Source organism: Hyaena hyaena, unplaced genomic scaffold, assembly GCF_003009895.1.
Source record: "Hyaena hyaena isolate Hyena2069 unplaced genomic scaffold, ASM300989v1 scaffold_0, whole genome shotgun sequence".
NCBI classification, from domain to species: Eukaryota; Metazoa; Chordata; class Mammalia; order Carnivora; family Hyaenidae; genus Hyaena; species Hyaena hyaena.
Window position 1 is genome coordinate 3,914,310 of NW_024080632.1, and position 26,625 is coordinate 3,940,934.

At 58.3% G+C, this 26,625-nt stretch overlaps 1 protein-coding gene across 1 annotated transcript; it reads right to left on the reverse strand.

The window, feature by feature from the left end:
- Positions 1-1,681: 1,681 nt before the first annotated feature.
- On the reverse strand, positions 1,682-26,339 carry SETD1B (SET domain containing 1B, histone lysine methyltransferase). Its single transcript, XM_039249836.1, has 17 exons — positions 26,117-26,339; positions 25,433-25,620; positions 25,101-25,199; positions 24,195-24,465; positions 21,998-22,110; positions 19,892-21,130; positions 15,623-16,444; positions 14,986-15,247; positions 14,567-14,907; positions 14,381-14,486; positions 13,081-13,611; positions 10,501-11,760; positions 9,499-9,665; positions 7,223-7,354; positions 7,019-7,138; positions 6,804-6,941; positions 1,682-4,314 (listed from the first exon to the last, which is right to left on the reverse strand). The coding sequence occupies exons 2-17, from the start codon at positions 25,604-25,606 to the stop codon at positions 4,141-4,143; spliced, it is 5,949 nt and encodes a 1,982-aa protein (XP_039105767.1). The 5' UTR covers positions 25,607-25,620; positions 26,117-26,339; the 3' UTR covers positions 1,682-4,140.
- Between the last annotated feature and the right edge of the window lie 286 nt (positions 26,340-26,625).

Here is a 26,625-nt window from a genome sequence, read left to right on the forward strand (position 1 = left end):
TTTTTAACTTATTTAATTTGAGAGAGAGAGAGAGAGAATGAGTGGAGGAGGGGCAGAGAGAGAGAGAGAATGAGTGGAGGAGGGGCAGAGAGAGAGGGAGAGAGAACCTTACCAGGCTTTGCACTCTTGGCACAGAACCTGACACGGGACTCAAACTCACAAACTGTGAGATCATGACCTGAGCCAAAACCAAGAGTCAGATGCCTAAGTGACTGAGCCAGCCAGGCACCCCAGCAGCATTTATTCATGTTTGCCTGGATCACTGACATAAAGACAGGGAGTGTGTTTTCTTCACTCCTAGATCCCCAGCGCTCAGAGAACTGACACACAGTAGCTGCTCAATGAGCCCAGCAGAAGGAACAGAAGAATGGCCAGCAGCTGCTCTTTTTCTTTCTGGCTCAGTTCCACCCTCAGCGTTTCCCATCGCCCCGAATCCACCTTCAGTGGTGTTCACCTGTCCGGATGTACAATTCCGAAGCCAGCCTACCACCAAGGACATCTCACCTGCCTTCATTTCTTTTGCTCACAAGTGAGGCTGTGAGGAACATCCTTGTACACAGTGTTGCCTGCTTGTGGCTGTCAAGGCTTGATTCCAGACAGTGGAACATTTGTGCCAAGTTTATGTGCATTTTTAAGCTGGTTGTTAATATCTGACTTTTCCTCCTAAAGGTTGCATCAATTTAAGCTTACACTAATGGTGCATGAGCGACCCCCCCCTCCCCCCCTCCCCCGCCGCCCCATGCTCACCAACGAGGGCCATTTTATGGTATAGTTTGCATTTCTCTAGTAAGAAGTGAAGAATGGCATTTTTTCAGTCATGTCATTTACTAATGAGGTTTTGTGTCCATCCTTCTCAGGGGTAAGTGGAAGTCATCTAACAAATTCTCCATGGGCCCCTGGGCTACCCCACCACTGGATCAGGCAGGGTCGAAACCTACGGGGCACAGAAGATCTGGAATACCACAAACACTGGCTTATACTTAATGCTTTTCAACTTGTGACTTTTATCAGTTCCTTTCCCTCAAATGCAAACTAGAGGGCTATCCCCTTAAAAGGAGCATTAAACATTTTTGAGATACCTACCACTTTTCCAATTTCTTCTAGTGATAGCAATAGAGTGTTTGAGCTTCTTTCTGAATTGCAAACTTTTAGCACTGTTAGATACCTAATATTCTTAAAGTTCTAGAAACGTAACTTGAAGGCAGAAAAACAAAAACAAAAAACAACAAAAAAACAACTTGGGCCGCCTGGGTGGCTCGGTTGGTTAAGCATCGACTTGATTTTGGCTCAAGTAGGTCATGATCCCAAGGTTCGTGAGTTCAAGCCCTGCGTTGGGCTCTGTGCTGACAGTGCAGAGCCTACTTGGGATTCTCTCTCTCCCTCTCTCTGCTCCTCCCCGGCTCACATTTTCTCTCTCCAAATAAATAAATAATCTTAAAAACAAAACATTAAAAGGTCTGGTCTGACTATAACTTGGCCCAGTTCACAGAATCCACCTAACAGGCTCAGAGTTTACGAACCACTGGTCTGAGTGGACCACACCACACCTAGCTCCTTGTACCTCGTGAGCCTAGCCCACCCTCCATGTGAGCAGGGTATACCTAATCAGAAAGAAAGGAGGAGGAGGAGAGGGAGAGAGGAGAGCAAGAGAGACGGCGTATCTGTAAGAAAAGTCAGTATATTTATGGTTTGCTTTATAAAAGTTACTATAATACAATGGTACATAGTATTGAATTCACAAAAATATGAACAAATATTTACAGCAAGACACACCCACAACGGAAACACTTCTCTTCAAAACAAGTTACATACGGATGACAGAGTCTATATGCACAAACATCCCTAAAACTTATGGGTTCTCTTCTTTGCAGGAGGAGAGAGGCAGGGAGGGAGGGATGAGGAAAAAAAAAAAAAAAAAAGTAGGAACCCCCAACTTTTCAAAAGCAAAGATTTGTTCAGTGAAAATGAAGACATTGAAAGAAAAATGAGCCACGATTCTGGATATGGCCAACCATTTTGGGGGTGGGGTAGGGGTTCCCCGGAGACAGGAAGGGTACAGCCCCTGGCCCATTGGGCAAGGTGAGGCCAGGGTGAGGGGTGAGGCTGGCCCCCAAGCCTGGTTTCCTCAGGTTTCCCCCCCCCACCCCCTCGCCGCCACTTCTTCTATGGGAAGAAGGGGGAGAATGAAGGCAGCCCCTCAGGGGCCGCGCAAGTAACTTAAATCAACCATCTCTACAAACTACACATTTCCTCATGTGAAAAATAAATATTTCCTCAGTTGCACAATTAGGCAGAAAACCGCAAACGGAAGAGAAGGTCGCCGCTGTGCCCAGGTCCCTCCTCTGTGTCTTAATGCCCCCGATTTCATCGACCTTGAAACCTTGAAACTGGCGGGCACAATCTCAAACAGAGAGGGCATGGGGTAAAGAAACTAAAAACAAAACAACAACAAAAAAAAACCCCACAAAAAACAAAACACAACAAAACCACCAACGACAAAAAAAAAAAAAAAAAGAGAGAGAGAGAAAAATAACAATTCTTTGTACAGAATTTACATGATAACAAGCTTGACACAAGCTGAGATACCAGAGGCTCCGGGCCTGCATCCGGGCCTGCGACCGCAGGGTGGGGGCGGCCCCGCTGGGCGCTCTCCCGTCGTGGTGAGGACTCCTGGTCACAACAGTCACTTTCCAGAAATTATTTACATGCCTGCTCTGCTTTCTGGGGTGCGAGGGACTTGCTTGTGTGTGTGTGTGTGTGTGTGTGTGTGTGTGTGTGTGAGCGCAAAAAAGTCTTCCCACATGTTTCTACAAGAAACAATGTTCCCGAGAAAAAGTCCTTGATGGCAGCCTATATACAGAAGTTGGTTCTGAACTTCAAAAACCTATTTCTTCCCTTCGTTTTGATTTTATACACGCACGAGGAAAAAAAAAATCTATGGAAATAAACCCTGAAGAGGATGATGGGGAAGCGGGTAGAAGGGGTTAAAAAACAAACAAACAAACAAACAAAACCAGTCAGACTTCCATCTGAGCTTTAAAAATCTTCTCCAAGATTTTCCTTTCTCTGGGAGAATCATCTCACTCTGAAAATAAATATGCTCTTGCCTCCTTGGGATGAGGGGGCTGCTGGCAGCGTGAGTTGGGGTGTGGGCTAGGGGCGAGCGGGTGAAGCTTATCAACAAAACCAACAAAAAAATGCCACACGCATCTGGTCGGAGACCCGTAGTGGCGGGACTGGGGGACCCGCCTGCCCTGGGAGGCCCTCCTGCCGCCCAGGGGAAGGTGAGGGCAGGAGAGAGTAGACGGGACCCTTCCCAGCGCCCCCACACCCACGCTGGGGCCTCTGGGAGGCTCCCTCATTGCTGGCATTCGAATGAGAAAGTAAACATTGAACCCAAGATTTTGGGGGTGGCAGGGTGTGAGGTGGCAGGGAGAGCCCGGAGGGGAAATTCCTGCCTGGGACCAGCTGGGCTCCGCCAGGCTCTGCTAGGGGAAATGGCGCCCCCAGGCTGCTGGGGAAGGAACAGAAGGGGGGTCTTCTCCTCACTGAGTCGCCGCCAGCAGAGAGGGGGCTTTGCGTAGTGTTCTGAGGTCACAGCCTGGGGCTGACCCCCCGCCTCTCTGCAGCACCTGGCCCAGCGCCCTGGCCCGGGGGTTCCGGGACGCGGACCGACACGCCACCACACCGAGGCCTCTGCGGCCCCCGCCGGGGGTCCCCGCTCTCTGATTCCGCCTTCACATTTCAACGGTTAAAATGTCTTTTCTTATGACGAGGAAGAGAGTAAAGAGAAGACAAAACAACATAGCAGCATTCGTGGATAGAGGCTGACGGGGAAAGAAAAGGACAGACAGAGACGGAGTGAGAGACACGGACAGAGAGAAGTTTACGCGGGAGTCGAACAAAAATCCTGAAGGGAGCATTTTAGAAAAACCAAAGAGACATGGGCTGAGACACGGAGAAGCCCTTTCCCACTGAGGAGCTGGAGCTGCGCTGGGTCGTGGGGGTAGTGTTGGGGGCGCCAGGCCCTGACATGGCCGCTGGGTAGGGGACAGCACCTGAAATGGGGGTGGGCGGTGGGGCTGGGCCCCGGGCCCGCGGGCTGCACGGGCAGCCTTCTGCCGGGCGCCGGTGCAGGGCCTAGTTGAGGGTCCCCCGGCAGTTCTCGGAGCCGCACAGGCAGGGGATCTTGACGTCCTCGATGGGGAACTTGTAGTCATAGGTGATCTCCTCGTTGACGTTGATGTGCTGCTTCGAGTAGATGACGATCTTCTTCTGCGACTCCACCGTGATCACCTTGGCATAGCAGTTGGGCTGTGGGCGAGGCGTGCAGGGAGGGTGAGCCGATGACCCACTGGGCACCCCACCCAGGCCCCCTGAACCAGACCGAGCTCCATGCTTGAAGCCTGACTAACCTGCCTCTTGACCCCCATTCCCACCGGCCACCTACTCTAGGCCCCCGGCTCCCCTGTCTGGGTGACAGGGACCCCTTGCCTCTGATAATAAACAAGAAGGATGATAATGGTGATAGTAATAAATATTCTCCAGGACTTCGGTTTCCATTGACACTACGGGCGACTCCCAAGTTTGTATTTCTAGCCCTGGCCTCACTTCTGAGCTCCAGGGAGGGGGTCAGGCAACTCCAGCCCCCAGCTGCCTATTTCTGTGAGTTTTCCTGGCACAGAGCCACACCCCACTCACTCACATACTGTCTACAGGCTCCTTTTGTTACAACGGCAGTTAAGTAGTTGCTAAGAGATTGTCTGGGCCACAAAGCCAAAAATATTTACTATCACCCTGTTTAAAGAAAAGGTTTGCTGGACCCTGCTCCACACCCAGAAATCCAAGTGTCTGCTTGAGATCTGCCTTTGGCAGCTCCTGGGGACATCTGTGACTCGGTAAGCTCAAACCTAAGCCCTAGCGAGCCGGCTGCGCCGTGCGCCCGGGGCCCCCAAGCAGCTGCCTCGCGCACCTTCTTCTTCCGCGGATGCCGGCTCTGGCCCGCTGCTGGGCCCGGAGGGTCCCGCCTCCAGAGGACCTACCTACTGGTACTGTCTGCCGCTCGGCACCCCCGCTGCGGCGGCCCCAGGCAGGTTCCTACCATCACGCGGCTGGACCTGGGCGGCTCCCACTACCTCGCTGTCCTCCGAGAAAATCTACTCCTGACCCAGCAGCCAGGGACATCGTCCCCCAAAGGAAGAGCAGACCCTGTTGTCTCATGGCACGGAACCTGACAGCGGCCCGGCCGGCTTTCAGAGAAACTTCTCAGCTCGGCCTGCGAGGCTGGGTGATCAGGCCACCCCAAGCCTGCCAGCCCCGGCCCCTTCCCCGGCCTCCCAGCCCCTCCCCCAATCTTACGTCCCTTCGCTGTCCCTTAGGGCCTCATTGAACAGAGTGCTTGCCCTACTCACTACCACCCGGGTGAATCCCCCCTAACCCTCAGGCGCCACAGGGAGGCAAGAGGAAGTCCCTGCTGGCCCTGGCGATGCTCCAGTCACAGTCGTGAGAGCTAGCTGTGTGTCTGCTGTGTCCAGGAGAACTCAGTGGGGCGCCTCAGTGGCTCAGTCGGTCAAGCGTCCTACTTCTGCTCAGGTCATGATCTCAGCTTGTGAGTTTAAGCCCTGCATTGGGCTCTGTGCTGACAGCACAGAACCTCGAGCCTGTTTCAGATTCTGTGTCTCCCTCTTTCTCTCTCTGCCCTCCCTCCCTTGCTCCGGCTCTCTCTCTAAAAAATAAACAAACATTTAAAAAATGGAAAAAAAAAAAAAAAAAGAAAAGGAACTCACTGGTTCTCCCAAAAGCCTACAAGGAGGGGCTGTTGCCATCCCTGTTTTACAGATCAGGAAACCGAGGCACTAAGAAGTTAACTAACTAGCCTACAGTCACTTGCTAAGTAGCAAGGTCATGACTCGAAAACAAGAGTTGGGCATATCTGCTCCGGAAGCAGCCTGCCGCATTTGAAGCTCCCTGTGCCTGTTCAGCATGAGAACTCCCTCGTTGTCAACCCTCACTGCCCCCCGGGCCACCGCTGTCCACACTGTCACCACTAGCCACGTGAAACTATTTAAGTTTAAATTAAACCAAATTAAAGTAAAAAACCAGTTCCTCATGGGGCGCCTGGGTGGCTCAGTTGGTTGAGTGCCCGACTTCGGCTCAGGTCATGATCTCACGGTTCGTAGGTTTGGGCCCCACGTCGGGCTCGGTCTTAACAGCTCAGAGCCTGGAGCCTCCTGCTTTGGATTCTCGGTGTCCCTCTCCCTCTGCCCCTCCCCTGCTCGTGCTCTGTCTCTCTCTCTCTCAAAAATAAATAAACATTAAAAAATAAGTAAGAAGAAAACACAAAAGAACAAAACCACAGATCCTCAGTGGCACGGGCACATGGTAAGTGCTCACCCCCACGAGCAGCCAGCACCACAGCAGTGGCCAGCACGGACGCTGTCGCACCACACAGAGCTCTGCTGGCCAGCACTGCCCTGGGATGAAAGGTCTCTGAGGGCTGAGCCCGACCGACAGGGGCACAGAAAGAGCCCAGCACAGAGGAGGAACTGGGTGAATGTGAACTGAGCAGACCACTACTTAAGCACCTTGAATCTCCTCATGCCCATTTCTCAGAAGAGAACACTGAAGCTCAGGGGAGAAATACTTGGTGTACAAGTCCCCCCCCCCCAGTCCCCTGCTCCAGCCTCCATCACCCTGGGGTGACCAGAGCCTGGGACAGAGGCCATGCCGATTCTGTGCCAGAAGCTTCTGGGTCCTTCGGGCACAGCGGCAGGCGTGGCAGCGGCCTCCGGACAGGCACTCACGTTGCAGCTGTGGTTGATGAAGCGCGCAAAGTTGCCGCACTTGGTGGCGTCGATGATGGTGTCGTGGTCCACCCGGAACATGTAGCTGCTGCCGATGCCCTCGTCCTCGTAACGCTTCTCCCGCATGTCCGCGATCACCTGGCGGGGACAGGCCTCAGTCGGGGCTGGCCCGGGCCGCCCCCACCCCTCCGCCCGGCCCGCCGGGCGCTGCCTACCTGGCGGATGTTCTGGCCCACGTACTCAATGACCATCTCGTCAGCCGCGATGGGCTCCATGGCGAACAGGCCCCAGTCGTGAATGTGGCTCTTGCAGAATTTGAGCTTCTTCTTCCGGAACTGGGGGAGGGAAGGGGCTGAGAGGTGAAAGGCCTGGCCTTGGGCCCACTGCCACCCGGCCACCCTGGGGGGGCCGGGCCTCACCTTGAGCTGGTTGAACTTGAGCAGGTCACTGTCGCAGCTGCCCGTGAAGGAGGACAGGAGGCGGCGCTGTTCGGAACGCCGCTCCGAGCCGGCCCGAGTGGAGGCGTGCGGCTGTGCCGGGATGCTCATGCCCTGCGGGGGGCGACGGGGGACCGGTCAGGAGGGGTGGGGCCGCCCCGCTCCCCGTGGCACCGGGTCCCCATCCCACATCCCAGCCTAAGCCCTGGGCCCCTGTCGCCCCCTCCTCAGCCTCCTTGCTCCGGGCTTGGCTGTGCCTGTCCCCCGTCCCTACTTGTCCCCTGCTTGTCCCCTCTCCTCTTCCCCGGTTCCTCCCGCCAGAGTGTGAACGTGCCCATCGTGTTCCAGTCAAAGAGAACAGCACAAATTTCCCTTCACACCTGCCATCTTTCCCGTCCAAGAAAACTTGGAAAGCCCTCCACACGTGGGAGACAAGACGGCACGTGTCTAGCCCCCCCCGCTCTCACTGCGGGCCCTCCGACCTCCCTGGGCTTTCGAGATCATGGCTCCTTCCCTGACACCCTGGCCTCCCTTCCTCCCCTCGGCCACCCTCGCGCCCTGCCCTCCTGCCCACACGCCCTCCCGAGCTCTTCCTCGCAGTGACCTTCCATGAACATCTCCATCCCAATGACTGGAGTCTCCCTCCCCCAGGTCTCTGCTGCACCCGTGCATCTAACTGCCTCCCAGACCTCACTCCCTTGATGCTCCACAAACCCCGAAACACAAGCTTCCCACCTCAGAGCTTGGACCAGCCCCCTCGGTCCCCAAGCCGAAGCCAGCTGCATCCCAGCCAGGTCCTTGTCCCCTCCAGCCAATCTGGCCCCCAGTTCTGTTCTTCTGGCTTCCTGATATTCTACTATTCCTGATATTCTTTCAAACACATCCCCTTTTTTCTCAAGACAAACCGAGTCTAACCTACCCGCATGGCCGGACAGGCAACGGTAGCAGCTATGCCACCATCTCCCCTGGGGACCCTTGCAGTCAACTCTCCACACAGCAGCCAGTGTAAGCTTTGGAAATCATAGGCTGAGCCACGTCACCCTCTCTCTGGAAACTCTCATGTGGCTCGCTGTCACACACCAAATACACTCTACCTCATCACCACAGTCTCCAGGGCCCTGATGACCTGTTCTGTCTCTGGTCTCAACTAGTCTTTCTTTTCCTTTCTCACACCACTGAGATCCTCCCTCACCTCAGGGCCTTTGCACATGCTGTCCACTCTGTGCATGACTTCCAGACTTAGTGAGCCCCTCTCCTGTTTTGTTTTGAAGTAGGCTTCATGCCCAGCATGGAGCCCAACGCAAAGCTTGAACTCATGACCCTGAGATCAAGATCTGAGCTGAGATGTAAGCCATGCAGGCACCCTACCGCCTCTCCTGTTTTAACTTAAAAAATCTTTTTAATGTTCATTTATTTTTGAGAGAGAGAGAGAGAGAGAGAGAGAGAGACAGAGCATGAGCGGGGTAGGGGCTGAGAGAGAGGGAGACCCAGAATCTGAAACAGGCTCCAGGCTCTGAGCTGTCAGCACAGAGCCTGATGCGGGGCTTCAACCCATGAACCATGAGATCATGACCTCATGATGCTTAAAGTAGATGCTTAACCGACTGAGCCACCCATGCGCCCCTAACTTTGTTTGTTGTTGTTTTAATAAAGTAGGCTCCATGCCTAACATGGGACTTGAACTCACAACCCTGAGATCAAGAGCTGCATGTTCTACTGACTTGAGCCATCCAGGCTCCCCTCCTGTTTTAACTTTTTATTGAAGCCTTTTTCTATTTCTCTGGGGTCTCTCCCATTTATTCACATGGCTCATTTATTTACTTTGTTCAGATCTGGCTCGACTGTCCCCTCTGTGACCCCTCTGACTTGTTTTCCTCACCTGAAATTCTATTTGTTCGCTTGACATTTCCCACCTCCCCGCTGAAATGGAAGTTCTGTGAGGAAAAGGGTTTTATTTTGTTCACTGCCAGACCCAGAACAGTGCCTGGAACACAGCAGGCACTCAGGAGACGTTTGCTGAATTTAAAAAGGAAAGAATGACAATTCTGGAAACACAACTCCACTCTGTTCACATCCCTGATGAAGAGCTCAGAGGATCCTTGTTCCCAGCCTCGCCTCACTTTTCCAACCTGAGTAGCCGGGTGATAAGGCCTAATGCCCCCCGTGCCGGCCCCTGTGACCCCACAACCCCTCATGCTGCCCAGTCCGCCCCCTCCAGAAGGGAGGCCGCAGCGGGTCTAGGTGCCTGAGGACAGTACCTGGGTGTCCGTCGGGGGCTCGTCGGTGCTGGCACGGCTGCTGTTGAGGTATCTGAGCTTGTCCTTCTTGTCGATGGTGTAGAAGCCCTCACTGCGGGCACAGCCCGTCACGTGCTCACGGATGCCATCGTCCCGTTTCTTTTTCTTAGCTGAAGAGAGGCTGGTGGGTGGGTGTGGGTCAAGGGCCACATGCACATTCTTGGGAGAGCCCCTCCCAGTCCTCCCAGAGACAGTCCCTCGGGGCCTGGCCTCTCTGCCCTCAGGCTAATTTCTAGGAGGTTCTGCCCCCACACCTATACCACCCCCACTGATGGTCAGAACTTTGTCAGGGGTACCTAACTGGGTGGTCCTGGGTGTGTTTCTTAGCCACTTTCTGCCGCAGTTTCCCATCTGTGCACTGGGGCAATAACAATATTTCTCTGAGTGACTATGTATGTTCAGGTGCTTACAGACTTCCTGGAACAGAGGAAGTGTTCAGTAAACGAGTTTGGTGTAACTGAGGTAACAGCAGCTTTCCCCCCGACAGCTGTCTGTGCTGGTAACAACGACCGTCGGGATGAGCATCGTGGTTAAGAGCCTGGACTCTGGAGCCAGGTTGGCCTGGGTTCAAATCCCAGCTCTGCTACTTGATAGCTGCATGACTTTGGGCGGGTCACTTAACCTCTCTGGGTCTTGGTTTCCACATAAGTAAAATGGGAGTAATCGCTCCGACCTCACTGGCCCGTTGGGAAGATTAAATTAGGTGACGGTGGGGCTGGGAAGAGCGGGCCCTCGGCCAGCCCCTGCTGCTGTGAGGCTGCACGGTCGCGCTGCTATGCCTGGCCCTGACCTGCTGACTCTAGGGGCGAAGAGGGGCCTGGCACAGAAGAGGTGTTTCAGAAGCGCCAGTGAGGGTGCCACACGGACCCTGCTGAGGGGGAGCTGTGCTATCGCCTCTGTGGGCATCGTGGGAGGCGGGGCCCGGGGAGCGGGGCCAGGACCCCACCACGTCGGCTAGGATATAGGGATGGTAGACCCAGAGTGTGTCATTGAGCCAGTCCATGCCGTTGTCCTGCTGCAGCAGCCGCTCGTAAGTGACACACAGGAAGCGGATGTCCTCCTCGTCGATGCCACCGTTCCAGATGTCATACAGGATGGTCATCTCCTCAAACTCCGACCGGGGCCGGAAGAGGGGCTGCGGTGGTGAGAGCTCGGGCGAGGCTGAGGCCACCAGGTCCTCGTGGCGTTTTTTAGGCGGCCGGCGCCAGGGCCCCCGACCCTTGGCCAGGTCCATGAACTCCGCGGTGATCTCCTCGCGCCCGCGGGGGCCTGGAGGGATGGCCTCGGAGGGCCACTGGTTCTCCAGCTCCTTAAAGGGCAGCTTGGTAGGCTCAACGGGGGGTGGAGGTGGGGGTGGAGGAGGCTGGGGGGGCAGGGGTGGTGGGGGGGCCGGGATCCCCGCGTTCCGGAAGTCCAGGGTCACGGCCCGGGGGTCATGGGTGCTGGGGAAGACAGGGGTCTGTGGCTGGCCCGGCAGGAGCAGCAGGTCCCTGCCGAGGGGGGCGCCCCCTGGCGGCCGCACCAAGGGCCCATCCAAGGAGAGCACGGCCGGCGGGGATCGCCGGGGCCTGCCCGGCTTCCTCTTGATGGGGGGTGGGCAGGGGGCCAGGGGCGCGGGAAGCAGAGGCGGCAGCTGGGTGGGGGCCCGCGTCTGGGCCCGCAGGACAGGGACAGGCAAGGCCAAGGGCAGGGGCAAGGGCAAGGGCAGGGGGAGAGGCAGGCCCGTCTCCAGGAGCACCGGGGAGGTCAGGGGGCCAGCCCGCTCATCGCGCCGGCCAGCTGGGAGGGGACAGACAGGCAGGAGCAGAGGCCCACCAGGCTCAGGGAAGGTGGGCGTGAAAGTGAAGTCCCGGCCAGGTGTCCTCGGGAGGCCCCCGCTGCTCAAGCTGGGGGACTGGGATGGGTAGGAGAAGGGGCTGCCGGGCACCTGTGGGGAGCTCAGTGACAGGCCACTGCTACCCCCGGACAGCGGGGGCTCCCCGCTTGGCGTGGCGGGCACTGTCTCTGTGCTCTGTGACTTGGCCAGGCTGCCGCAGAGGCCTGGAGTACGCGGGGGCTGCTCCTCAGGAGGCGGCTCCAGAGGGACAGGTGGCTGTGGGGGCTCTGGGGTCTCGGGCTCTGGTGGTGGGCTAGGCGGCCGGGGTGGTCGAGGGGGTGGCAATGGTGGCTGCAGGGGTAAGGAGAGCAGCGTAGGGGACTCAGGCGCCACTTCCAGGTCATCTTCTGCAGAGAGGTGGGCAGAAAGTGGGCCATTATTAGTAGAGTCAAACATTTCTTGGTGCCCTATTTATGCTGCCCTACTATATGGTTGATACCCAACCTCATAGCCCTCTGGGCCCCCTGGCATTCTCTGAGTATGAAGACCATCCGCCTACAACTAAACCACTCAAGGGTTCTTAGTACCCAGCCCAGTGTCTGGCACACAGCAGGTGCTTGATAAGTGAAAGATGTAGGAGATAGGGTTCCTAGCCCTTGACATCATGTCCTTAGAATGGTATTCTTGTGAACAGGAAATGTCCCATGGATCAAGAAAATGAGCTCTGCTATTGAATAAAATTCAACAAGTCCCTTTTCTGCAGGACTTATCAGTGCCTTTCTCCCAGCATTTATCTCCGTATATCATATATTTCTCAGCTTATCTGCTGTCATTTATCACCCTGCCTTAGAATGTAAGCTCCGTGAAGGCAGATATTTTTGTCTGCTTGGCCCACTATTGTATTGTCAGTGCCTAAAACAGTACTAGGCACACAACACAGGCTTAATGATTAGTACCTATGTTCTGTAGCCAAACAATACAGAATCAAACACTTTGATAGGTTTCTTTCCCGAAGGATGTACTGGAGGATCCAACTGACAACTGACCACGCGTGGCTACGTAAATTTAAATTAATTAAATAACGTTACAAATTCAGCTCGACAGTGGCACTTGCCACATTTCAAGTGCTCTTGGCAACATTGTGTCTAATGGCTAGGATACCAGAGAGGGCAGATAGCAGACGTTTCTATCACTGCAGAAAGTTCCACTGGACAGCGTGTTACACCCTTTAATATGCTTTGTGTGGCCCCACAAAGGTGGCAGAGAACACAGTAGTGTCCGTGGCCCCTTCTTACCTGGCCCAGCACCCTAAGCCTCCCTCACCCGCCTGCCACTGAAATGACCATATACACCTGCCCCCTACCCCCGCCACACCTTTCTGGAACACCTCATAGGACTAATGGTCCAAGGAGCAGGTGGGGGGAAATATTGGCACCGAGGAACGGTGGCAGGAGCAGACCCCTTAGGGAGCTATCTGGAGTTCTGGCTGGGAGCCAGGCTCCGTGCTGGCACATCCTGTCGTCTCACTCTCCTCCAGTACAACCTCATGGGGTTGGGGGGGTGGGGGGGGACGACAAACGCTCCACTGACCCCATACCACAGAGGAGGAGCCTGGAGCTTGTGAAGGTTATGGGGTTTGCCCAAAGGAGCCTGGGCTCATTCTGCCAGCAGGGACATCCTGCCTCGGTCCCCACCTCCGGGGGGGGGGGGGCGTGCTACAGTGTTACCTGGGGTGGGCTCCGGGGAAGGCGGGAGCTGGGCCTCCGTCTCTCCAGCAGGGGGCTCTGGAGACCGCAACCTGGCCCCTTCCTGCTTCAGGCCAGGCTCCTCCGGGGGCTCCTTGCAGCCTGCCAGCTCCTCGCCACACACGGGCAAGGGGGCCTCTTCGGGCACGGGGGTCCGCTCCTCGGGGGCCTCGGCCTCAGCCTCGATGTCCCCCTCCTCTTCCATGGCGGAGGGCTCGGTCACAGGCGCCTCCATGGCCACATCCTCCTCAAAGCCCTCGTCGTCGGGAACAGAAGGAGCCACAGTCTCATCTGCCGCTGCCGTCTCCGTCTCCGTCTCCTCCTCCTCCTCCTCCTCCTCCTCGCCTTCCTCCTCCTCCTCCTCCTCGTCCTCCTCCTCCCTTGCCACCAGCTCCTCTTCATCCTCCGAGGATGATGACGAGGACTCAGAGCTTGATTCGAACTCAGAAGACTCAGAACTCTCACTGGAGGACTCCGCTCCCGCCTTGGACGTGGCGATGCTCACGGTCTCCTCTGGGCAGGGGACACAAGGGACACAGGCAGGAGCCCTTCAGTGTCTGCTCTGCTTCCGCTAGATGCTTCCCCAAATATCTCAGACTGATGGCGCCCAGTGAATGTGGCCCTCAGGTATCTGGGGGGGGAGCGCGTGTGTGCCCGTGTGTTAACTAGTCACCATTTAAAAAACTGAGGTGAGATCCATGTAGCATAAAGACAGCCATTTTAGGGGTGCCTGGGGGGCTCAGTCGGTTGGGCGTCCGACTTTGGCTCAGGTCACGATCTCTCAGTCTGTGGGTTTGAGCCCTGTGTCAGGCTCTGTGCTGACAGCTCAGAGCCTGGAGCCTGTTTCTGATTCTGTGTCTCTCTGACCCTCCCCTGCTCAACCTGTGTGTGTGTCTCTCTCTATCTCTCAGAAATAAGTTAAAAAAAAAAAAGAAAGCTAGCCATTTTAAAGTGAATAATTCAGCGGTATTTCGTACATTCAGTGTTGTACAACCACCTCTGGTTCCAAACACTCTCAGGAGTTCAGGAAGAGACCCCAGGCCGCCAGCTACCACCCCGCCACCCTCCCATCCCCAGACCTGAGCCACCACCAGTCTGCTTCTTGTCTCTGTGGACTGACCTATCCCGCACATCTTGCGCACACGGAATTGTACGGTATGTCCCGTGCGTGTGTCCGTGCATTCACATTTGGAGGACAAGAAGCCTTGCCCAGGAAGCACTGCCGAGAGCTGCTCAGGCTCCGGCTCCGCACAGGGACCCGGGGCGGGACCAGGCGGCTCACCTCCGTCTGAGTCCCCTTCTTCCTTCTCGCTCGCCTCCGACAGGGCTACGTCCTCGTCCTCGTTCCCGGACCCGTCCTGGTCATCGCTGTCTTCGTCGTCGTCATCCTGGGGGGGGGGGGTGGCCAGGCTGAGCGGGAGGCCCCTCCCCTGGCCCTGCACCCCAGGCCTCCCCAACACGAAGGTACCTTGTCGGACGTGGATGAGGTCGAGGAAGAGGAGACCTGGCTCCTGGGGCCTTCCTCCTCCTCCTCCTCCTCCTCCTCCTCCTCCCCCTCCTCCTCCTCCTCAGCACTTTCCCGCTCCTCCTTGTCGGAGGCCGAGGACGAGGGCGAGGTCGTGGAGGAGCCCGAGGACGAGGACGCCGACGACGAGGACGCCGACAGCGACTCCTTCTCGTCCTCCTCTCCGCCGCTGTCCAGCTCCAGCGGCCGGGCTGGCCGGCGCCGCACCCCGACGCCCTTGGGGTCCCGCTTGGCGAGCTCACAAGGGGCGTCCGCCGTGTCCCGGTCCCGCTCCCGCTCTGACTCTGAGGGGAGAGAGGGGTGTCCGAGCGGGGCTGGGGGGACGCGGGAGAGCCCAGCGCCACGCCCGGGGGCGCGCGTACCTTCATCCTCCTCGTCCACGGAGGCCGAGGGCCGCAGGCGCTTCTGGTCGCCGGAGGAGGCTGTGTCTGGCGGCTCCTTCCTCTTGACCTTGAAGGAAGGTAGGCGGATGGCCCCACGCAGCCCGATGCCCAGGCCGAGGCCCTCGTAGCCCAGGCCCTCGCCCTTGCCCCACGACTCCAGCAGGCACGAGGCGATGCGGTCCTTGGGCTTTGGCCTGTCCTCGTCCTTGTGCTCGCCTGACTTCACTGGGGTCAGCGAGGCCTGGGGTGCGAGAGGAGGGGACGGTCACCGTGGTTACAGCGCTGCCCGCAGACCCCCACCTGCCCACTGGGTGGTCCTCCCTGAGCAGCCTGCCTTCCCTCAACAGTGACAGCCACACAGGATCTGACACTTCCTTCCCGCAAAGCCGGCTGGGCTTCGCGCCCCCCAGGCGTTCCCGGCGCCCATCTCTGTCTCACTGAACTCCAGGCCCTCACCCGCCGGGCACGCTACGTGTGGCAAGGACACGTCTGCGTCAACACACGAGCTTTACAAAATAACACTCGCTTTCCTACCTGGGGGTTACGGGGACCAGTGTGCCCCGGGAGAATAGGGGGTGCCCGACGGCTGCCCCGGCCACCCGCGCCCCCTGCCCACCTTGGCCATCCGCTCCTTCTTGTCCCACCATTCGTCGAAGGCGCGGAAGGCCACCACCTCCACCATCTTGCGGTTCAGGTCGCGCTTCATGATGGCCTTGAGCTCTTTGAGCACCACCAGCAGGACGCCATCTACAGTGGCCTTGTGTGGGTCCTCCTGGCGGGGCACGTAGCCTGGTGGCGGCACCGATGGGTCAAACTTGGGGAGCGGTGGCCAGGGCTGCCCGCGGCCTGGTCCGCCGCTGCTCAGGGAGAACGGGCCCCGGTAGGGGGGCAGGTTGACAAACTGCAGCCCAGCGGAGGCGGCCGCGGCGGCGGCGGCCATGAAAGGCGGGTAGGGGCAGGCGCCCTGGCCGGTCATCAGACGGCTCAGCATCTGCGTTTGCATCTGGAAGGACATGGGCATGCCACCCCACTGGCCACCCAGCACGTGACTCATGTCCACCTGCATCACGGGAAACAGCCCTGGAGGGAAGGGTGGCAGCGGCGGCAGGATGGGTGGGGGCGGGACCCCCGGGGGGGGCGCTGGCAGGGGGGGCGGGGGCACCGTCACGGCCGGGTGGGCCGGGGGCGGCGGGGGCGGGGGCGGCGGCAGCGGCGGGGGCATGGGGAAGCCCGGCTGCGGTGGGGGCGGCGGCGGGGGCGGGGGCAGCGGCGGGAAGCCGGGGGGCGGGGGCAGCGGCAGCGTGGGAGCCAGCACGGACGGGGCTGCCGCCGCCCCAGGGGTCACCACCATGGGTTTGGGGCAGTCGGCGCTGGTGATGGGGGCTGAGGGCATCTCGTCGTCAGAGATTTCCATGTCCTCACCAGAGGACTGCTGGCCCTGCGGGGAGAGCCGGGAGACAGCGGTGAGGCTAGCAGGAGCCCAGGGTGGCTCCTAGAGCCCCTCCAAACACCAGAAAGTTAGAGCGACCTTTTACAAGACTAAGTAAGGAGCAACATGGATTCTGCAGTTCAGATCCTAGTCCCCTCCCTTCTGGGCCATGTGGCTTTGGTGAGTCTCTTAACTTGGCTAAGCCTCAGTTTCCTCATTTGCATTACGAGCGTCAAAATACCTGTCTCATGGTTTATGAGGATTCATTCATTCATTCATTCATCCATTCAACAAACACTTGCTTAGCACCTGCTGTGTGCCAGGCACTGTCCTAGATCCTGGGGACACAGCAGTGCACAAGACAGACACAGTTCTTGCTCTCGTGGAGCTAAGCTTCTAGAAGAAAGACACACAGGAGAACCAGGATGGAGAGGAGAAATAAACAGCCCACCCCGGAGGAAAAGAGAGCTGGGGTGGGGGACAGGGTGTAAACAGGGAAGGAGATTCTGTCAGCTTGAGAGATTCTATTTCAATTTGAACTCAGAGAAGATAATACTAATAATTAACACTTCTAGAGCGCTTCCTATATGCTAAGCATCTTTCTAAAGACTTTTTTTTTTTTTTTAAACCAAGGAAATCGGAACACAGAAAGCTTTAGTAACTGGCCCAAGGCCACAGAGCCAATAAGAGATGGAGCCAGGACTCAAACCAGTTGGGTACGCGCAGTCAGCCTGCTGTCCTCGCTGCTGCAGAGAGGGCCTTGGTGGCAAGGGTGACATTTGAGCAGTTTTAAGCCTGCATAGATAAGAGGTGTCTTTTTAGTTCCTTAGTTACTCCTTGATCTAGTCTTGAGACTACACACTTGGTGTGGGGACACAACACCTCATTTCACATCAGCACTGTAGCCTTGCACGTGGGGCTCTACTCCAGTCCCTTCTGATAAGTAAGGAAACAGAGGGCCCAAAGCCACTGGCCCAGGAGGCACAGTGAGTCAGAAACAAGGCTGGGCTCCAGCTCGGGATGCCTGCCGGATGGAATCCAGGGACACTGTACCAGGCGGACGCTCAGGCAGCCAGGATGACCCCAGCTCCAAAACGGGCAAGGGCCCCTTTACGTTGGAACACAGGCCTGGAACTGGAAGGGGGTTTTGGGGGGGTAGCTGGTAGAGGGAGAGTGAGAAGGCAGAGCAGGGGTGGGGAGAGGAGAGTTGGGTCACTCCCAGGCTTTTGTGTCAGGCCAAGAGGTGAGAAGGTGGCTCAGGCCCTGCCCTAGACGATGGGGGGGGGGGGGGCAGAGAGGGAGTGCACTTGAAGGCTGAAGGGGCGGGGTTTGTATAGGCTGTAAGTTCAGAGGTCAGATCTTCAGGTGGGGGAGTCCTCAAAGGGAAATTGGGGGAGGGGCAGGGGCCGCGGGGAGAAGCCGAACACTAAACTTTTAGCAGCAGTAGGAAGCTCTGGATTTCGCTAGACCCCCACTACCCACACACACTCCCTCTAAGGGTCCGCACGCACAAGCTGCAGGAGCGACTGGCAGGCTCAGCCTGAGACTCAGGAACAGCGCCTGGCAGATCAGTCCCGGACAGCGCCCAGCGAGGCAAGCGCAGCACACAGAGGGTTAACTCGGCTCCGCGGCCAGCCAATCACGAGGAGACCCGGGATCCTGCGCTCCAGCCCTCGGCCATGCCCCTCCCTCCGCCCCTCCGGCGCCTGGGGGTGGGGGGAGAACCGGCGGGAACTCGCCGGGTGCCCAGGGCTCAGCACCGGCCGCACCGGGTGCCGGGAGCTCCCCTCGCGGCGCCTCACTCAAGCCGAAGACGGTGCGAGGCAGGGACTTTCACCGTCCCATTTCACAGACGATGAAACTGAGACTCAGAGAGGGAAAGTGCCTTACCCAAGGTCACATAACCAGTAAGTGACAGAGCTGGGTCTCCAGGCTCATGGACTGGAGCCTGAACTTTTAACCACCAGTCTCTGTGAAGAAAGGGAATCTTCCTCAGTGGTGCCTCCTGCTCTGTCTCCGGAGTCTTTCAGCCTGAGCTGGGACTCCCTCCAGGTTCAGTCTGGAGGAGCCCGGGTGCGGCTCTGCAGGCTGCCAGCAGGGGGCTCCCGAGGGCCAGCCTGGAGGTTATCTGTACCATGGTCTTCCCAGGGCTAAGGTCTTGGGGCATCCCGGCCCCATCTCTCTTCGGCCTCAGTCTCCCCTTCCCTACAGTGACAAGACGGGAGGGCGCATTCCCTCCGTCTGCTCTGAGCTTCCCAGTCCCGGCCCATTCTGTCAGCAAGGTAAACAGCCCCCAAGCTCAGGCAGCAGAGAGGAAGGGAAGAAAAGATGGCACGGCTGCCAGCCCCCCACCTCTGCACACCTGTCAGCTCCTCCTGCCCAGACCCCTTGGCACCAGAAACCACTTCCCTAGAACTGCCTGGAGGCCCGCTGAAGCCCCAGCCACCTGCAGTCCCCTCCTAGGCAGGCCAAGTTCCTTTCTGTTCCTCCCTGAGGCAGCCAAACCTGCCTAATCAAAGGACCTGGGAAGGGGGGACCCTCCTTCCTGCCGCCCACAGGGGCACAGAACTCTAAGCCCCTGGCTGCTCATGCCCGCTGGGCGCTCAGGCTCCAACACAGGTCTTCAGGAGCACCAGGAGGGTTCCTGGACCAGGAGTGGGGAGGCGCAGAGCCAACCAAGATGACCTAATCCTTCCCTCCCAGGGGTTGTAGCACACAGCAGCCCCCACCCCAACCCAGAGGCTGGAGACTTGGGTAATAAGACCCCAGATAAAGATCTACGGGTGAGGAGAGGGTGGAGAATGGTCAGTTTTGCCTGTTTCTGGCTGTGGCCTTCCCCCTGGGCTAACACTCAAGTCCTTCACTCCTGGAGACAGAGGGAGAGAGCTAAGGGAAAAGTCAATGCCCTCTCTGCCCACCATGGCTTCCCCTCTTCTGAGGGCACCAGGTTCTAGGAGACAGTGCTCCAGAGCTCCCACCTGGCCTAGCCTAGCAGAATGCTCTGGCTAATCCCTCTCCCCAAATATGCCTGTCAGGATCAGCCCTGATCACCCCCAGGCCACCCGACAGACAAGGGCATCCAGAACCATCACCGTAGTCCGTACTATCTGGGGTCTCAGTAAACTCCTACCAAAGAAGTTCAAGCCAGAACTGATCCCTAGGAAGAGTCCTAACTTCCCATACCTAACAGGAGAGCAACAGAACTAGATCATGTTTCCCTTCTCTCTATGGCTACTAGGTTGCTCAGAGCCAAAGCAGCTGCTCAATCACACCCCCTGGTGCTTTTTGCATTCTCTTTTTATTCTCTGTATTTGCCCTGTTATTTTAGCTGCCCTAACCCTATTTGCTTCTGTGTTTTAGCTAACTGTCCTAACGGGATAATGCTCCAAAGGAGGAAAGGGAGACACAAGATAGACAAAACCAATCCAAGACAGAGGTGGACAGACATGGTGGTACCTCATCCATCTTCTCTGAGGTTGGGGTCCTGTCTCCAGCCAGGTCCAAGGCTACCTCAGCTGTCTGGCCCAGAAGACCAGCAGGGTCCGGGGGGCCTGGCTCCGGAGGGGGCCGGGGCCCCGAGCCCAGGTCGAGCTCATCATCCTCATCTGAGTCGGGCAGTGGCGTGGGGCTGATATCCTCCAGGCCGGTGCTGGAGGGGCGTGAGGAGGGTGGGGTGGGGCCTCGAAAGCCTGGCTGGGAGTTGGTGCTGAAGGGGGCCAGTGGAGAGAGCTGGGAGGAGGAGGAGGAGATGGGACTGCCCTCCATCTGCAGCTCCGTATCCGAGTCCTGCTCTCGAAGGAAGGGCAGCTTGGTGCGCTGTTCCTTCAGCAGCATCTCTATGCGCGAGTCCAAGCTGTCATGGGGCTTCTCCAGCCCCGCGGGTGAGGACTCCAGCGTAGGTGTGCCTGGACTGTCACAGGGTTCAGGGCTCCAGCCGAAGGTCGGCCGGCCACCCAACTCCATGCTGTTGGCCTCGGGGGGCGGCGGGCCGGGCGGTGTGCCCGGCTTCTCCTTGGCCAGGGGCTCAGTGGGTGGCAGGGGAGGCGGCACGGGTGCTCTCCGGAATTCCCCACTGTCTCGGGCCCCGAAGGTGGTTGTGGTGGCGGGCTCCTCAGGGGGTGGGGGGAAAGGGGGCACAGGGGTCTGGTATGGAGAGAAAGCCGACTTGAACGTGACTCCAGGAGTGGGGGTTGCTTGGGCAGGTGGTGGAGTGTGGGCGAACGTGGCCGAATCCTGTGGTTGGGCCTTGAACGGAGGGCCACTGCTGCCCCCACTGCTACTGACCGCCCCAAACGGGAGGTCCACAGAGCCCCTGAAGGCAGCTGGGGCCCCGGACACTGTGGTGACTGCACAGGAGTTGTGGACATAATGATGCTCGTGGCGGCGGTTGTAGGCATCTGTGAACTTGCTTTCATGGCGCCGGGCCTTGAAGGTCACCGTGGGGTCCTGGCCGAAGAGGTAGGAGGGTGTGGGCTGGCGACTGGAGTAGCTGGAGTCCTGCGAGAAGGGGGTGCCCAGGCGCGGCGTGAGCGGTGTGCCCTGTCCATAGGAGTTAGGGGTGTCCAGGCGGCTGCTGGAGTACGCGGTGTCCTGGGAGAAGGGTGTCCCGCTGCTATTGGGGGTGACCGAGGAGGAGCCGGAGCCACAGCCTGCAGAGAGGCTACCATCCTTGAGGCGCTTCAGAGCATCTGACAGCTAGAGAGACAGAGGGAGACAGAGAGGGGGAGGGGGAGGGGGAGGGAGGTGTGTGAGGTCGCTGGAAGGGGGAGCAGTGGATGGGGGCTGCTTTCCCTCCTCACTCTGGGGATCTCAGAGCGGAGCTGGTCACGCGAGAACTGCAGCATGGTGAAAGGAAGCGGGGATAGGAAATGGAAGAGCAGTTTCCGGATGGTCCTAACTTTTCTCTAATCGTAGGAGAGCAAGATATCCTCGAAAAACCTGGAGGGTTTTTTCTAATCCATAAAGCAGAGAATAGAGAAGATCCTGACATCTTGGTTTGAACTGGGATTTCCTTCCGGTCTCAGGCTGTCAGAAATCAAGGGTCTTCCAGCAGGGGGAACTATAGTTTGGGGAGTGAGGGGGCAGCCAAGGGTTCCCTCTGGTCTCCCAGTGTTTTAGGACTTAAACAGTGTGACGTGGTAAAAGTGCCTAATGAATAACCTAGCTGACCAGCAAGTCAGGGAAGGCTGCATTCTGCAAAAGCTCCTCCTGAGGGTAGCTGAGGTAATGCCAGGGAAGGGCTGGACTGAGAAGCTCCCCACGTGGGGGTGGTCTAGTGGTTGGGTCTGGAGTCACATCAGTCTTGCTCTGGAAAGAGGGACCACTGAGGTCTGCTTTCTGGGGGCAGGGCGAGAGCAGTGCACAGGACATCGGACACGGCAACGTTTCAGCATCAGCACAAAGCCCGACGCAGGTCTGCGGGAATCCCAGCCTGGACGAGGCCAGGCTCCTTTTCCTCCGAGCCTCTGGTGTCCAACACTGGAGATGGTGAAGTGGGGGCGAGGGGCCCATCAGAAGCTGGTGATGAGTGTGGGGGGAGGGGCGGGGAGGGGACCGACCCACCTGCAGAGTCTCGTTCACGATTGGAGAGACCGCGTCCAGCTCACCCACGGGGAGGGTCTGGGGTGTGTATCGGCCCGTGACCAACAGTTCGTAGAACCGCATGCGGGTTTCCCCTGTGGGAAGGGCAAGGGAGGGAGGGCTGAGGGCGACTCCGGGATGGGGCAGACCCCACAGGCTGGCCCGTGGGCCCCTTGTGAGAAGGTGTGTGACCCTGACTGGGTAACCACCTCTCTGCGCCTCTCAGGGAAGTCCGATCTGTTCGACCAACCTGCTCACCTGTGTGACTTTTCTGACCCTAAGATTCAGAATGTAATCCTTTGTGGGGACGGGACTCCCCCCAAAACAGAAACACCACCCCCAACACAGAGCCTCTTCCTGTCACTTGGGCCATGGCACCTGAAAAGAGAGTCAGGTTTTCCCACTTAACAGCCCAAGCCTGTGGCAGGTGGACAGACCCAGTGACAGAGGTGACAGTTCAGTTTGCTGCTAACTATCTGGGGCCAGGTGACCAAAAGAGTTTGTAAAACACACTCGAGGACCACGTTACTGTGAACTCCACCGGCCTCCTCCTCTGACCAGGCTGCAGGGCTCCCCAGCTCTGTCCCACTAGGTCCTGGCTGGTAACCCTCCGCCCTCAGCAGAGAGAGGCCTCTATGGACCAGGGGGCCCCAGATTATTGATATTTATAGAGCCCTCTGAAGCAGCTGCTTACATATGCAAAGGAGGCGCATTCCTTGAGCTACACTTTACACTTTGCTGGTCTCTTTCTTGAAATACAAAGTTAGTTGGCAGTCTCTGAGGGCCTCCCACTTTTCTTTTCTTTTTTTTTCCTTTTTTCAGAAATAAAATTTTGGGAAGAGCTGGCTGCTCCTTAAACGGGCATGTGATAGGGAAGAGGGTTCCACATTCCGTTCTCCGGGAGAAAGGAGACTGCAGCCCTGGAGGGATGTGCGGGGTCAGAAGGGTCTGTACTCCCCCGACAGAGACAGAGGAACTAGAGGGAGAGCGAGGGGTGTTGTGGCTGGGACAGGAACCCGGGCTTGTGCCCTGAGGAAACTCAGAACTAGATGCGGGCTTGGCAAGAGTCTGTGGGGTAACAGCGCCCACCCAGTCCCAGCACCCCTCCACAGCCCCCAGTGAGGTCTTAGAGACCTAGTCAACGTGTATCTGCCATTGAAAGAACCAGAAAGGTTTAGATTTTCCTGTTTGGGTCTGGTGTGCCCTGTTTGCCTCTAAACACTGTGCTCACAAAACTCCTGGAAGCTGGCCACCAAGCCCTCCCAGGCAGAGTCTCCCAGGAGACCCCAAGAAGCACGGGACCCAACACTGCCTGCCCAGTCACAGGGGAGGTTGGTCCTCGAGGCACCCAGCACCTTCTTTTAGATGGGTGGGAACTTCCCTAGAGAGGCCACAGGCAAACTTTGGGGGATGCCCTAGAGTCTTGCAAGTCCCTCCATCCAGTCCAGGAAAAACCTCCCAGGAACATAAGGGAGGAAGGGTGGCTTCTCCAGCCCCACTCTGCCAGCAGTGAGCTCAGAGTGAGCACACAGCGGGATTCCGGTGCACGGAAGGTGCTGCTGTCTCTTTAAGAGAGAGGAGGGAAGGCACAGTGTCAACCCTTGAGCACCCAGAGCAGCCCGCCCAGCTCTATCGGAACATTATCAATGAAACCACACTCTGAGCCCAGATTGGTTCCCACTTCCAGAGGGAAGGGGCAGCATGGGGGTGAGAGGGGACCCTGGATCCTTGGAGGATTCTCAAATTTTTAGTTGAAGGACCTACTCTTTATGTATTTAAAGGCATTCTAGTGGCTCCCTCTCAGCCCCCACAAATAAACAAACCCTGCCTCTCCCCCTAACACAGACGGCAACACTGGGGACTGCCTAAACCCAGGCCACCAGGGCTCCAAGAGGGGCCCGCAGGGGTGTCAGTGGTGGGGAAAGCCTCTGGGTGGTCCCTAGGGGTACATGCAATAGCCAAGGACAGCACATTTGGTAAATTATAGTCTGTCTCCTAGCAACAGACAACACATTTAGCTTCATGTGACTCTATCCTCAGGAGGGGGCAAAAAAAAAAAAAAAAAAGATTGTGGGGGGTCCCTAACACTGCAAGAGGGGCTCTGGGAGAGAAAGGTGTCATAGTGACAGGTCTAGCTGCCCCCCCTGCTGCAGTCTGTCCCAAGCGGGTCTCCACTCACCTTTAGTGTCCAGCTCCACGTGGATGATATTGCCCATGACCGAAGTGCTATGCAGGTGCTGAACCGCCTCCTTGGCTCCCCTGACCGTGGCAAAGACCACCTTGGCAATGCCCAAGTGCTTCTTGGTCTTAGGGTTGTACAAAATCTCCACCTCCTCCACCTCCCCATACTTCTTGCACATGTCCCTCAGGAAGTTTTCTCGGATGTTATCATTCAGCTTGGCAAATGTCACCTGCTTCGGAGGCACCGGGCCCACGTAGAACTCATCGATCTGGCAGGGAGGAGGGGGAAGGGAGTTTGGAGAACATTGAAAACGAAGGGAAACACAGCATTCCCCATTCGCGAGCCCGTTGAAAACAATGAAGGTTAAAAAATAATTTTTTTTTTTTTTGGAAAAAAAAAATGCACGCGGGCGGGCCCGGGAAGCGGAGGATTAAATCGTTTGGAACGTGGAAGTCCTCTGGGTTCGAAAGGAAAGGGGAAAAAGAAACAGTTTCTCTTTCCCCACCCCCCCATTCTGGTCTCCTCTCCCTGCAGCCGGGTCAGGGGCGAACCCTTGGTCTATGAAGTTGTCTCCCCTTAAGCCACAAGGTTGAGAAGGGAGGCGGGTCCCCAGGCCAAGCCGCCAAGGCTAGCAGGAGCCAGGTGGAGACCAGGACCCCCCAGCTGGGCGGGCAAGACACTGTATCAGATCCTTGATTACAGTTTCACTGGATGTTATTCTGTTTACAGTAGCTGAGAGGGGACACCCCTCTCCCTGCCTTCTCCCCCTCCCCGCCAAAACTTCCCTGGCCACGGACGGCGGGAACTAGAATCGGGCTGGGCTAGGTCAGAACTGGCGTTATTTTCGAACTCGGGGAGTAGGGAGGCGGGGAGGGTCTGTGGGGTCGGGGGGAGGGGTCCTACCTTGAATTTGGGCACCGACAGCTCCAGCTCCTTGTTTTTGGTCCAGATCCCAACGACCCGGGGATCTTCGACAATTTCCACCGGGCGGTTGCTGGACATCTGTGGGGAGGAATGGGGGGGCGGGGCGGAATGGGAGGGCTGGTCCCACTCCCCAGGGGCAGGGGCAGACCCCCTTCTCCAGGCACTTGTCAAACTCCAGGACTGGGGACCCGGCTGACAGTTGGCCCGGTGGTCGGAAGGGGGGAGCCCTGGGCCGCCCGGACCCCTTTCCCCCCGCCCCTGGCACGGCTGGGGGTGGGTGGGGGCGGCGGGGAGGCGCGCCGGCTACTCACCGCCAGGCTGAAATGCTGCCCATCGTAGCGGTACAGTTTATGATGCCCCTTTTTCAGAGCCGGGTCAATCATCAACTTGTAACTTCTCCAATGGTGGTTCCTCCTCTCGCCCGAAGGGCCGGGCTGCGGCGGGGGCTGCTGGTGGTGGTGGTGGGGGGGGTGACTGTTCTCCATGCCGTTAACCCAACCTGAAAACGAGCAAGTTGTTGTCGTCTCCGCCGCGGCGGCGGCGGCGGCGGCGGCCGCTTCTACACACACGCGAAAGAATCAAATCGTTCAGCCCCCACCCCCTCCCACCTTACCAGCGCGCCCCAAAAGGAGCTGTCTCGCTGGCTCCCCCCAAAATAAGAATAGAGCGAGAGAATAACCCTTCCGGGAGAATTAGGCGCCCGCCCGCTCGGCCACCGGCTCGGGGCGGCAGCGAGGGGCTCCCGGGGGCTCCCGGTGCGTGCTGGCGGGGCCCGGGGCGCCGGGAGGACGCGGGCTCCGGCCCATGGTGCCCGTCCTGCCTCCCCGCCGCCCGGCGTGGCGCTCGCTCGCTCGCTCGGCCCGGCTCGCGCGCTGGGCTCGCGGCAGGCCTGGCGCCGCCCGCCCGCCCGCCCGCCCGCTCGGCCGGGGCCGGGGCCGGGGGCTCGGGCCGCCCGGCTGCCGACCGCGGCCTCTCCCTCCCCGAGCCGCGCTTACATCCCCGCCGGGCGCCGGCCTCCCTGCGCCGCCAGCCAGTACATGGTGTCCCCCGCGGGAGCCGAGGCCGGGGCGGCCGGACGGGGGGCCGGGAGGGGGGGGCGCCGCCGCCGCCGCGGCTGCCGGGCCCGGAGCTGCTGCCGCCGCCGCCGCCGCTGCTGCTGCTGCTGCTGCTGCTGCCCGGGAGGCGGCTGGCGGCGGAGGCTCGGCTCCCAGTAGCCGCACATCCCACAATACACCGCTAAGGAGCCCGACCCGAGCGCTCACCCTCCTCCTCTTCCTCCTCCTCCTCCTCTTCCTCCTCCCCTCTCCTTCCTCGCCGCTTCCCCAGGCACTCTCCCGGCGGCGGCAGCTGCGCCGCCAAAGCCCCGGGCCCCAGCGGCCCCCCACCCCTCACTCGCGCGCTCCCACACTGCCTCCCCCCTCCCCGGGGGAAGGCCTTTTAATTTATTTATTCTGCTGGGACTTAGGTGGGGGGCTTGGCTGGCGGGGGAGGGGGGGTCTCCCCG

What these genes read in the sequence shown, in the direction of transcription:
- SETD1B (XM_039249836.1), bottom strand. Translation starts at nt 25,606, where the DNA reads ATGGAGAACAGTCACCCCCCCCACCACCACCACCAGCAGCCCCCGCCG. An exon ending in TCGTGAACGAGACTCTGCAG is followed by an intron (nt 21,131 to 21,997) that starts GTGGGTCGGTCC and finishes CTGTCTCTCTAG; the next exon opens with CTGTCAGATGCTCTGAAGCG. An exon ending in AGCCCCCGACGGACACCCAG is followed by an intron (nt 7,355 to 9,498) that starts GTACTGTCCTCA and finishes CGCCCCCCGCAG; the next exon opens with GGCATGAGCATCCCGGCACA.